Genomic DNA, 13,754 nt, shown 5'->3' with positions numbered 1-13,754 from the left:
TGCCTAAATGAAGTGATCTTTAATGGAGTTTACCAAGGAAACGCTGGCTGTTCTTTAATTGAAACTGCTGCACACATGGGAACTGTGTCAATTCCAACCTCAGACCTCAATCAATCAGCAGGAAATTTTATTCTGACAACAGAGATGTGAACTGGGAAACAAAACCTTGCAATAATAATTGCTGCAAACTTTGAGGTCACATCACTACATTATAAAGTATCACACACAAAACGAACCTTTAATACTACTGAATCATAAAGCTGCACCTCCAGCTACCTATCAATGTAACCAGGGATGTTACATTGATGAGATAGGACAGAAATTACTAAAGAGAAGGAATCTACATACACCGATTAGCCATAATGTTATGACCACTGACAAGTCAAGTGAATGGCATTGATTATCTTGTTACAATGGCATCTAAACCTCAGTGGGATAGCCAGGAAATGAACATGCTTTCCCTGAAGTTGATGTGTTGAAAGCAGAAAAAAAAAGGGCATCGCAGTTTGTTGCGTAAGAAGTTACCTATCTTCAGACCAGTCAAGGTATCTATGCTGAACCATGTCCACAGCCAAAAGTGTCTATAATAGTTATGTGAGCATCAGAACTGGAGCATAGAGCAATAAAAGAAGGTGGCCTGGTCTGCTGAATCATGTTTTCTTTTATATCATGTGGATGGCCAGTTGTCAGTGCGGCGCTTACCTGGAGAAGAGCTGGCAACAGGATACACCATGGGTAGAAGGCAAGCCGACAGAGGCAGCGTGATGCTTTGGGCAATGTTCTGTTGGGAAACCTTAGCTCCTGCCATTCATGTGGATGTTAATTTGACATGTTTGGACTGCCTAAACATTGTTGCTAACAAAGTACAACACTTCATGGAAACTGTATTCCCTGATGGCAGTGGCCTCTTTCAGGAGGAAAATGTGTGCTGCTACACTGCAAACATAGTTCAAGAATGGTTTGAGGAACAATAGTTTGAGGTGTTATCTTAGTCTCCAAATATTCCAGATCTCAGTCCAATCAAGCATCTGTGGGATGTGCTGGAAAAACAAATCCGAACCATGAAGGCACTTCGCAATTTACAGGACCTAAAGGATCTGCTACTGAGGGCTTGATACCACAGCATACCTTCAGAGGTCTAGTGAAGTGCATGCCTTGATGAGTCCGGGCTGTTTTGGCGGTAAAAGGAGGACCTACTCAATATTAGATTGGTGTTATAATGTTATGGCTAATCAGTGTGTACACCATAAAAGAAATTCAAGAAAGATGATTGCACACATTTAGGACATACAGTCATGGCCAAAAATATTGGCACTCCTGCAGTTCTGTCAGATAATGCACCACTTTACCCAGAAAATTGTTGCAATTACATATGTTTATTTCTTTTGTTTGTATTGGTATGCCACAAAAAAAGTGGAGAAACAAAGAGGTAAATCTGACACATTCCACGTAAAACTCCAAAAATGGACTGGACAAAATTATTGGCACCCTCAACTTAATATTGGTAGCAAACCCCTTGGAAAAGATTACTGAAATCAATTGCTTCCTGTAACCATCAATAATTTTCCTCCACCTCTCTACTGGAATTTTGGACCACTCTTCTTTTGCTAACTGCAGGTCTCTCAGATTGGAAAGGTTCCTTTTCCCAACTGCTGTTTTGAGATCTTTCCACAGGTGCTCTAGATCTCAAAACAGCAGATCTGGGCTCATTGCTGGCCAGTTCAGTACTCTCCAGCACTTTGTCTGAAACCATTTCTGGGTGATTTTTGACATGTGCTTTGGGTCATTGTCCTGCTGTAAGACCCATGACCTCCCAACATTCTGACACTCAGCCCTACAATGTACCCCAGAATTCTTTGGTAGTGTTCCAACTTCATAATGCCACACGGTGAAGACATCCATGGCCTGAAGCAGCAAAGAAAACCCAAAACATCAGTGAACTTCCTCCCTGCTTGACTGTAAGGACTGTATTTTTCTTTAAAGGCCTAATTTCTTTTTATAAAAACAGTAGAATGATGAGCTTTACCAAAAAGCTGTAATTTTGTTTCATCTGTCCACAGCATATTCTCCAAAAAGGATTTTGGCTTTCTCAGGTAAGTTTTGGCAACGTCCAATCTGTTTTTTTTATGTTTCTGTGTCAGCAGTAGGGTTGTCCTGGGTCTCCTACCATTGTTTTCATTCAGATGGTGACGTATAGTGCAAGCTGACACACTTGTACTCTGTTCCTGAAGGGCAGCTTGAATTTGTCTGGAAGTTGATTGAGGTTCTTTATCCACCATTTGAACAATCCTTCATTGCAATCTTTGATCAAGCTAAAATTAGAAAAAGAGGCTTGGAAGGAGGATAGTACAAGGTACTCCCTAGGAACTTCGGAGATACCTCACACACCTGAAACGCTAACTGGTACAAAATAGCATTTTATTGCCATCTATACCAACTTTCTTGCTATAATACTTTTGAGTCACTGACCTGGAATTCTGATTTCAGTACGTTTTCTTGAGCAGCATACTAGTCCCAGGCCAAGGACTCTGAAAGTGCAGCCGGGCAACTGAAAAAAAATCAGGAGTGGTAGCCTCCGTATTTCTCTAATGATAACAACCAATGTACATATTACAAGCAATTGAACAAACATTGAAAAAACATGCTATAGAGATAATTCAGTGCTGTGCATCTCCACCATCGTTCAACTAATCTCTGCAGCGATTTTAAAAAATCCTAGGTCAAAAAATGCCCTAAATACTTATATAAATCCTTGGTATTGTGACACAAGAATTTCTTGTTGCTGAGAGAGTTCTTCTTTGGGTGTCCATGTATTTGCCTGGTGACATGGACATCTACCACTGGCAGGGTCCTCACAAGTTCTGAAGACTCCAGCAGCAGTGTGAAGTCATGAAGAGGGGTGACAAGACCGATCCATGGTGTCCCTTACTGCAGGCACTGGCAAGGGGCATGATGGTAAGGTCAGAGAAGAACAAAAGGGCTTTGGATGCTTTAGAAAAATGGGGAATGGCAGGGAGTGGTAGGCAATGTTGTTTTGCCCCGAGTGTAGCTCGGGGTAAAATTTCAATACCAAGAGTGGTAACCCCGAGCTACACTCGGGCTTACCATGTGGAGTTGCTCAGGGGGTCCCTGCAGCACTTACCTTGTCCTTCGCTCCCGCGATGTGTCCCCTGCAGCGTCCCCGGCCATGTCCTCCGGCCGATGCCGGCATCCGGCTTCTGTGTTCCGGTCCCTGTGACGTCGGGACGTACGGGTGCCGGAACCGGCGGGAAATTTGAAATTTTTTTAAAAATGTCATTTTTGCTGTCATTGCTGTTTCAATGCATTTCACATATATTTTGTCCCTACTGCTTTGTCCTGTGCCCTGCCTGCATTTTCACTGTTCTTTCTGCCTGGAAACTTAGAAAAGTCCATGGCGTCCAAAAAGCGTCCCTTTACGTCAAAAGCGGTTTTAGAACAGCGATAGTAAATCAGAACCACTTGCAGAATTGAGTGATAATGATTTGTGGTGAAATTCGTCATCAGACACTGAAAACGATTTTGCCTCTGTATTTCAAATTTCAGTGTTTTTGGTTTGATTATATTATTGAATCAAATTTATTATTATATTATTTTTTATGATTATTAAATTATAATTTATGATTTTGTGTTTCAAGTTTTATCATATCCGGAATGTTTACTAGACTCTTGTTTGTACAGATTTCAGTGAGTTATTCCTAAAAATTACAGCCTACAATAAAAAACTACATATTTCCATGCAAAAAAATGGTACCGCTTTCAGCACAAAAAAATCGGAAAGAATCATACCGCCAAGGAGGTTAAGTAATACTTGCCATGAAAGAATTATGGAGACCGACACTGCTGACATATGATGGCCTGTTACTTGGATTCTTTGGCAGTATACATTATATATCATGTGCTCTACAACTTTTCATCTGCTTTCTGCATCCTCAGGGCAGATTCACATCACTGGAGCCTGTAGGCAAAAGCAGCTCCCCTCTATTATGATCACCTCTTTTACAAGAACATATTCAATTATTTGTGCTAACCCGTCTGGCATAGAATATTGTGCTAATGCATAAATAAGCTTTAATAAGGGGACTTATTTTTTACTGATGAATAAAAGGTTTAACCAATAAACATAAATGTGGTCTATTGCAGATGACCAGTCCTTAGATGAGGTGTTTGCATTAGTATTAATGCAATATTTATTTTTTTCCACTATTATTTCACCTGGCGCTCCTGCCAGTAACACTTCCTCTTTTAGGTCCCTTTTACAAGTAGGATCCGATCAGGTCTGCCTGTCAGTTTTTCCAGTGGATCTGATCGGACCCTCCATTCACCCCTATGGACCGACAGGTGTAAACGCACTTGTGTCTGATTACAACTGCCTACCTTCAATCCAATAAAAAAAAAAAAAACAGGACGGGGATACGTCCCCCTCTATCTAGGTGCATCAGAGGTAGCCGGGTGTAAATGGAGCATAGCAGACTTTTTGTCCACTCTGCAGAAACTGAACAGACACGTCATCCACCTACTCTGATCAGCAGGAGATCAGTGAACAGATTCCCCTGCGGATCAAATCAGAGTCCTTCCCATGTGAAAGGGGCAAGTAACAATGCTCACTCACTGTACTGTATCTAAGGAGGACAAGTATTCTCACTCTAGAATAGGACTACAGAACACCTATTCTTCTCCTCCATAAAGGAGTTCTATAGTTCTAACACTCCCAGAATATGTGTGGTAAGATTGAAGAATTCACAGAACAGCATTGGATCTCTAGCTTTGTTTTTTTTCCCTATTTGAGGAATTTACCAATTCCCAATCTGTTCTTCATTTTCTGTTCTCATGACAGTGCCGAACTCCCTCTAGAAATACAAATGGTTAGTGGGTAAGGTGCCTTTACACTAGTAGTTGGAGTGAGAAGGTCCCTTTAAACTAGCGGTCAATGGCAGGGGTGCCTCTCAAACTGTGGTTCAGTGGAAGAATGTCCCATTACATTGGGAGTCAGTAGTAGGAATACCCCTAACTTTGGTGATCAGATGGAAGAATGAGCCTTTTAAGTCAACTAAAAAAGATCAATAGTTGTTTCTGATCTGAGAGACTAGACAGGAGGCTCCACCAGGCCCATGCAGCTGAGTGATGGCCTTGTTACTTTGCAGAAACCACCATGTGGTAATCAACCTACCGGTGTTTAACCCCTTTACAACCACCCAACACATACGTGCAGCGGCAATGGTTGGGCTTTAATGCACTGTGCTGAGCGTGTGCTCACTGCACCTCTTAGCACAAAGACCAAGCTGTCGCAAACGGCTCACTGTCTGGGCTTCAGGTCGGTAGCCACCAGGACCAGCTTCTAATCATGTGACCACTGTCACAGGATCTCAAATCCTTCCTGCCCTCCAGGCATTCCAAACTGTTTAAAGGGACGGTGAGGCAGATGAGAAGGGGTTAGAGAACCCCCGACATCCCTTGGACAAACCCTAGTGTTCCACAGAACCATACTTCATAAGGACTGCTCTAGGCCAAACATGTACTGGGCCACAGCCTTACCAAGAAATGTTTGTCGAAATTAAAAAACGAGGAAATCTGCATTTGTAACATTTATTTTAGGAAATACATTTTAAAACACATCTTTATTATTTATACAAAAAGGACTAGTTTGTCATAATGCATATAAATCAAATAAAAGGCCACTTTAGGAAACCTGGGAATTTAAGCCCAAAAAAAAAAAAAAAAATAAAACAAAAAAAAAATAAAAAAATAAACAAGCATTACAAAAATGAAAACACATTAACGTTTCCTCTTAACAAAAGGACATTACAATAACATCACAGACAGGTTGGCAACTTTTCAAGTGCATGGAGCTTCCTGTCTCTTCATACCTTAATCCTTAGCATGTGAAATATATATAAATCTTTTGGATGATATAGTTTTTTTTTATTTGCTAAAACATAGCAACTCGACAAGTAAATGATTTTTTTTTTTTTTATTATTATTTTTACATTTTAATGGAGCGCAGCTTAGCAAGTGGAAGGATTTTTAGAGAAGGGTAAATCAGAGATTAATAATAGGACACTTTACAAATGAAAGGACGACAGGTATACTTAGAAAAAAAAATAAGATAAATACACAGACACGCTTAACTCTTCCTGCCTGGAAGGGAGCACATTAGTTTTCCACCCACGGAGTCAAATATATAAACTAGTTGTTTGTAGTACTGAAGAAATTGTGAACATTGATGAAATTTGATTTAAAGCGTATGTCTGGGCAGTACATATCTGTAATAAATGACCATTTCTCCATGTTTTGTCCCTTTAAAAAAATGTTGCATGTAAATAAAAATCTGTTGCTCTGCCAAAAAATCTAGTGAGCCCCTAACTTCCTATAGTAAACTACGAGAGGGATTTACGGTGCACACTGGTACATAGTAACCAATCAGCTTCCAGGTTTTATTGTCAAAGCTTAATTAAACAAGCTGAAGTTAGAAACTGATTGGTTACCATGCACAGCTGCACCAGATTCTGTGTGCTCCAGTTTTAGTAGATCTCCCCCTATGTCTCTGCTACGCTGAGATCCCACAGCCCTGGCCCTCTTTGGTTGGACTACTAAACAGCTCCCCCTTTCTATCTCCATATTATAAAGGAGAGGTGTTCTGTAGCTTAAGAGGAGAAGACAGAGAAGGGCAACAACACTGATTAGAAATGCATCAGATGCAGCGTTGTCGGCTTGCCACAGAAAGTAAGAAGCTTACTGGATTTCTTCAGAATCAACAGGTACTGTACTATAGAAACAAAATACAGAGAAAAGTGCATGTATTGCAGAGATGTACTGCATATATTTTTTTAAATTCTCCCTGACAGACACTTTAAAACTACAATGTCATGATGTGTGATAAATTACAAAATAGTGGCAATAAGAAGAGGGTGTTTGAAAAATATTGGAGGGATCAGAAGAGTGGAAAAAAAAAAAAACGGAGATAAATAACGAAAGGTCAAAATATTTCATCATAAAGAAAACCTGTTCTAATAAGAAGCAGAGGGCAGTTCAACAGTTTGATGAAAGATGAAAAACTGCAAGGAATGCGATCAAACCAAAAGGGTAAAGGAAACAACTGATTGATAAGATTCTCTGATAATCTCAAAAACAAAGCATTTTTTCTTAAAAAAAAAAAAAGAAAAAAAAAAGGATAATAAAACTTCCTTTATCCACTTACAATCTCATTCGTTTTCCATCTTCTTTCACAGGAGTAATAAATACCAATTCAGCCCACAATCCATAGATCAAATGCACTTTAACATTCACATTCTTTAATTTGACTTTCGGCACTTAAGAATGAAACAAATTTGACTATATGACATTCTTGCTAGGAATACTTTGCTTTGAGCTCCACAATGATGGAGCCAACTGCAGAAAGGTTTCAGAAAATGAGAGAGCCAGCTGTACTTACAATGAGCTATATCTCTATACAGTTCACCGTAGCATTGAAAAAGGTACTGCAGAATGTAACAAGGCAGTAACGTGGCTCACGTTAGTAGGAGATAAAAAGTAAATGCAGATGTTTACTGCCCCCCTCTTAGTCTAATGACTGCCATGATGCCTTCTCCCTTTTATGGCACAAACTTGCAGATCAAGGCCCAGTCAGACCTGGAGACCCTGAAAATTAATGGGCTAACCTTCCTGTACTTCCTCCCCATTATTCCTCCCGCACAATGTCACAGGAGCTGAACACACAGAAACTGAAGGACAGGATGATCATGATGGAGGGTGTAGGATCCCAGGATTAAACCTCGTTGGAAGAGTAGTCTTTTTCCGATGTGCCGTTGGAAAGCATGTTTCCTTCTTGAAGCCTTTTGACGCGGTATGCTTCAAAGTGAATACTGCTTGTTATGTCTTTGATGTTCTGCATGTGCGTCCTGCATGAAAAAACAGACAATGGAATTTATTATAGCAAGGCTAACTCATATAAATGTGACCTTATTTCAAAATGATGTCAATCCTGAACTCGATAAAAGATTTAGAAAAAAAAAAAAAAAAAACCCACAAAACTTTTTTTCCTTAAAATTGTTTACAGAAATGTAACTTTACAATTACAGTTTTAAACAAATGCAGACTGACATCTTCAGGCTGCAGTGGTATCTAAAGGCCTAAACCTTTTTTTTGTGAATTAAAGTGATTGAAAACCCTCACCTTCTAAAACAAGTTCAACTTAAAATTGCAATGAAAGGCAACTTCAGCTTCCGATCTCCATAGGCAATTGCAGCTGAAGTAGGAGCGGGTACCTGTCAAATTCGGGTACCCCCCCTCCCAAAGGTGCCAATCCTTACTGGGGAGCAGGGGACAAAGGCTTAAAGCGTAACTTCCCCTTATGGGTGGATCTCCGCTTTAAAAAGTAGTTAAGATCTCTGTTTTTATTGCAATGTTTATCCTATTGAGGCAAATTACCTTCACTTTCTGTCCCATAGACACGACAGGAAAAGCAAATCTTTCTAAAAATAAGGGAATCCCTTTTTAGGCAGTTGTCACCTGGACATGTGTTCCCATTAAACTATATAGCCTTTTTTCCTGTTTTGGTGACCACAAAAAATTATTTTCTTCCCTTACAGTGGCAGTGGTCATCAAGCCACCCTGAGAGTGCAAATCTCCCCAACAGGTACTAAGACAGCAATAAAACCCAACAGAGGTTCTAACTCTTCCCTGCTTTATCCAAAACTTAAAAAGTTTTGACACAGATTTAGAAGAAGCCCCCTGTCTGTGACACAGGGATTAAACAAATCCCCCTATACAAGTTGTACATCTGATCAAATTCCAGAGTTTATATAGCTTATCTGAGCTTTCAGAAAACAGGGTGCAGAGAGCTGAAGTTAGACTTTGCAGAGCTGATTGAAGGGAGGAGACACCCCCACACCCACAGCACATGGGAAGAGAGCTACGGCTGTGCTGGAGGTCTCTCCCCTGACACCATTTTACTCTTGGTTTCAGGAAAACTTGTCAGAAGTCACTCATGCTGATAACAGAGAAACCAAGCAGCAGACAGAAATGACACTTAGTGCTCTAAATTGAGAAAGCACATACTATAGAGGGATATGCTTTGCTTATATTTCATGTCTGAGGTTTACAACCACTTTAAAAATGTAAATACTGGTACATTTACCCCCTTCCTGCCCAGGCCAATTTTCAGTGTTGTTGCACTCTGAATGACAATTGCGCAGTCATACAACACTGTACCCATAAAAAAATGTTAGCATTTTTTTCACACAAATAGAGCTTTCTTTTGGTGATATTTAATCACCACTGAACATTTGTATTTTTTGCTAAATAAACAAAAAGGAGTCCAAATCTTTACCAAGTAATTATAGACCTGTTAGTTTAACTTCTATAGCTGGGAAAGTATTGGAGAGTTTAATAAAAGACCACATAGATGAGTTCTTGCTGGAAAAAAAATATTTGAAGTAACAGACAGCATGGATTCATGAAAGACAGAAGTTGTCAAACAAATCTGATTTCTTTTTATGAGGAGGTGAGCAAAACCTTGGACAGAGGGGTGGCGGTGGACGTGGTATACTTGGACAGAGGGGTGGTGGTGGACGTGGTATACTTGGACAGAGGGGTGGCGGTGGATGTGGTATACTTGGACAGAGGGGTGGCGGTGGATGTGGTATACTTGGACAGAGGGGTGGCGGTGGACGTGGTATACTTGGACAGAGGGGTGGCGGTGGATGTGGTATACTTGGACAGAGGGGTGGCAGTGGATGTGGTATACTTGGACAGAGGGGTGGCAGTGGACGTGGCATACTTGGATTTTGCTAAAGCATTTGACACAGTTCCCCACACATGGCTAATGTGTAAGGTAAAGTCTACAGGCTTGGAAAAAAATCAGTATGTAAATGCATAGAAAACTGGCTAAAAGATCGTATCCAGAGAGTAGTGGTTAATGATTCATATTCTGAATGGTCTAGGGTTGTCAGTGCTGTACCCCAAGGTTCAGTGTTGGGACCCTTACTTTTTAATATATTTATAAACAATATAGGGTCTGGGATTATAAATCCCATTTCAGTCTTTGCAGATGACACCAAGCTGTGTAGTGGAATAACGTCCTTACAGGATGTCTCCAACTTACAAGCCAACCTCAATGCTCTGTGTAATTGGGCAACTATGAGGCAAATGAGGTTTACTGTTGATAAATGTAAGGTTATGCACTTGAGGGCTAAGAATATGCATGCATCATACATACTAGGGGGGGTACAACTGGGGGAATCAATGGTGGAGAAGAATCTGGGAGTTCTGGTAGATCACAAGCTTAATAATGGCATGCAATTACAAGCTGCGGTTTCTAAAGCGAGCAAAATCCTCTCTTGTATTAAAAGAGGTATAGACCCATCAATCAATGATGTCACATGGGGTGGGGTCACTCAGGTGATGTCCCCGGGTGGCCCCACCCCTTACCTATTTAAGAACTGTCCAACCACCAGAGCAGACAGATGGCGGGAGCCATCATCGTAAGTGGAGCCTTTTTTTTTTCCCTTTTTTTTTTTTCGGGGAGGTGGCTGAAATCGTGATTGACGTTGGATCTACTGCGGGGGACATTCTTTTAGTTTTATCTCTTAATAAAGGACTTGTCAAAGACTGTGTCCTGTCTTTTTTCACACTACACTTTTTTTTTTGTGAATGAGTATCGGGACCATGTACCCCATACTCATTCACATGGGGGGGGCGGTATCTGGAGGCCCCCTTGTGAAAGAGGGCTTCCAGATTCTGGTAAGCCCCCTGCCCGCAGACCCCCACAACCACCGGCCAGGGTTGTAGGAAAGAGGCCCTTGTCCCCATCAACATGGGGACAAGGTGCTTTGGGGGGGAGCCCCCCCTGCCCCAAAGCATCCCCCCATGTTGAGGTCATGTGGCCTGGTATGGTTCAGGAGGAAGGGCGGGGGGGCATTCACTCCCCCCCCCCTTTCCTGACTTACCGGGCTGCATGCTCGGATAAGGGTCTGGTATGGATTTTGGGGGGGACCCCTACGCCATTTTTTTTTTTTCAATTGTGGCATGGGAGTTCCCTTCAAAAAACAAACCAGACGCGAAAGGGCTTGGTATAGATGGGAGGGGGAACTCCACGTTGCTTATTTATTTTTTTAATTGCCGGCAAGTCTTTTACATTCAGCTGTCAGTGGCGAACCCCGCTGACAGCTAAAACATTAACACATGGTTGTCACTACTAAAATACCACATGACTTGATAAAATAACTCATGCAGCATTTTAGTAGCGTTTACTTTTTTTTGACCTCAGGAATGGATTAATTGGTTTTCAATGCATTCCTATGGGAAACGGTGTTTGGTTTATGAATTTTTCATTATACGTAAAGTCCCGCAAAACGAATTCAATTCGTAAACCGAGGTATGCCTGTACTGGCTGAAGATTGACAGAGGAATCTCAAAATGAAGACAGAATCGCTCAGTAACTCTGGTTGTAGCTAGATGTTGGAAAAACATGCTAAATAGACATAAAGAGAAAAATTTGCTTGTAGTTTCCTTCTAAAAAAAAAAATTGGCAGTCCAAACCCATAAATATTTACCTTTGATTGGACCAGGAATTTAAAATTATGGGGCAGGAGTTTTGTGTTTAGAAGTAGCTGGAACACCCAACAAGGATGGTGGGAACAGACTGAGGAACGATGACCCAAAAGTTATGTCAGTAAATGATGCAGCCCAGTAGACCCCACCGGTAACCGAGTATGAGTTTATGGTGGATATGTAGTGCTCTCATACAACATATTTGTTGGACCAGTGACACGTTTGCCTGCTTGAGACTAGTAATTTCTCAGAACAAAAAGGCCCACAAGCCACACATGCGACCAAGATAATGCAATGCAGAAGAGAGAAGTATGTGTGACATTTTCACAGGGAGGAAGGAAGTAGCTGGTGTAAGGCCACAAGCTGTCGGTTACATGAAAGATCACTCTTACTGCAACAGAGGATGTACAAATGCAAAGGAGAGACAATAATACTGACACGGCATCACCCCTTCACTTAGTAAAATACTTATATGAAAGGCATAATGCTGTATTAAAAAAATCATCCTATACTGTAAAATTCTGGTGGTATTTCCTTTATTAGGCTCATGAAACATGGGCGCCTCTAGATATAATGCAATACATGATGAACTGCAGTAACACATTGCTTGTTGACTCACCTTATCAGAAGATCTCGCAAGTGAGCGAATTCACAATGACCAATGTTTTCCACTGCAAGAATAAAACAAAAGAAACTATAACCATTTCAACTCCTATAGAAGGTCAAGTAAAATCAGAGGAGTCAGTGCTCATTTCACCAGCTCATTAAATCCACCTATAAAATGCTGTATAGGGAAATGATTGATTTAAAGCTGAAACTCTAGACACATAAAAAGGCACAATTTATTGCAGCTTTGTAATCATTAATACAATGTATTAATTGGACTTGATGTCAGCCTCTTGTGGTCTACTCTACATTCTGTACAGCAGAGCTCAGAGAGGGGGGAAGGAAAAGCAGCAAAAGGACCCAGCCATAAATATTGCATTGCAGTGCTTTGCTGATAGAAAGTGAGAGCAGAGCGACAGAGCAATAAACTCTCCAGTGTGCTGTTTTTCCTTCACTGTCCGGTTACAGAGTGGGGAGGGGACCTGTAAGCGAAAGTGAAACTGCACAAGAAAGCTCAGGTCCCCTGCCCTGCCAGATAGTGCTGTGTTGTGTGGCAGACCTGTGCTGCTGCCTAATGTGTATTTAATCTGTGCATTTAATGGGTTCCCTGAAGTTCAAGTTTTAAGCAACACTTGTGTAAATTGGCCAGTATAGGGAATCATACATTTGAAGATTAAAAGTAAACATTGCTCCCTAACATTTTTGTGCTGGAAAATCACTAACAGGCAGGTAATCAGACAAGTAAGATTGGGTTTGGGCCAAAAAATAAGGCTGATCAGATTTTAGAATGGTCCTTGTAAAGGATATTGTCCAGATCTCAGTCTACTAGCCAGCAGAAAGGACCAATTTGTGTCTCAGTAGCCCACATCTGCAAATATAATCTAAAGCCAGAAGCTAAAAGAAAGGGAACTCTGTATTGTGTGGTCCTTCCCTGATCAATGGAAGCACCAACACTGGAACATGTATATGGCAATAATTAAAACAAATCTGTGCCCTGTTCATGCAGGGCAAAACAACAGTTTTGCTTTACTGTACTCTCCCTAGCTGAACATGCATACTTTTCCTTTACCCTGTGTGATGGACCGACTGGCACCCCGCCTGGGCGCTTCCGTCAGAGAGCTGCTTCCTTGCCCCTGGGACACAGGACTAAAGGTATTATAGCTGGGCATTGCACCCAAGGATTTGACGACACTAGCTTAGGTGGAACTGTTTATTGAACAAAAATACAGGTTTTTTACACTTGAGAAATGAGGGCAATCCCCACAAGAACAATAAAACAAATACTCATTGGGATAAACATCCCACACTGATTGGATATCGAAGTAAGGTTGACAGAAGCCTAACCCCATCATGTAGGAACCTCCAGGAGGACTAGCCAACAGACAGAAACAATTAGGTGACTCAATTAACAGTGGAACAAAGACACAAACCAGTAAACACAACACCTTAATAAACAGATTACATTAAGAGATTTCAGCATCAGGTTGTTTTGAGCTGATTATATTAACATCTGTGATGAGTAGAGGAGGGGTGGGGTTTGATACAGTCAGTGCTGGTTTGGGCATAGAGGCCCCAAATAT

At 41.1% G+C, this 13,754-nt stretch overlaps 1 protein-coding gene across 4 annotated transcripts in view; it reads right to left on the bottom strand.

Moving 5' to 3' along the window:
• Positions 1-5,590: 5,590 nt before the first annotated feature.
• The window catches only part of LOC149452426 (septin-9-like), a 443,799-nt gene continuing 435,635 nt past the window's right edge, over positions 5,591-13,754 (bottom strand). For all 4 annotated transcript variants that reach the window (XM_089689406.1, XM_089689408.1, XM_089689407.1 and 1 more), the window contains 2 exons: positions 12,188-12,239; positions 5,591-7,916 (listed from right to left, as the gene is read on the bottom strand). In XM_089689406.1, the coding sequence (XP_089545532.1) occupies positions 7,784-7,916; positions 12,188-12,239 (185 nt within the window). In that variant the 3' untranslated portion in view covers positions 5,591-7,783. The remainder of the gene's footprint in view (positions 7,917-12,187; positions 12,240-13,754) is intronic.

This window comes from Staurois parvus, unplaced genomic scaffold (genome assembly GCF_062004578.1).
Source record: "Staurois parvus isolate SC_StPar_1 unplaced genomic scaffold, SC_StPar_1.0 ptg000473l, whole genome shotgun sequence".
In the NCBI taxonomy this organism is placed as follows: domain Eukaryota; kingdom Metazoa; phylum Chordata; class Amphibia; order Anura; family Ranidae; genus Staurois; species Staurois parvus.
This window is presented reverse-complemented; position numbering and strand designations above follow the sequence as displayed.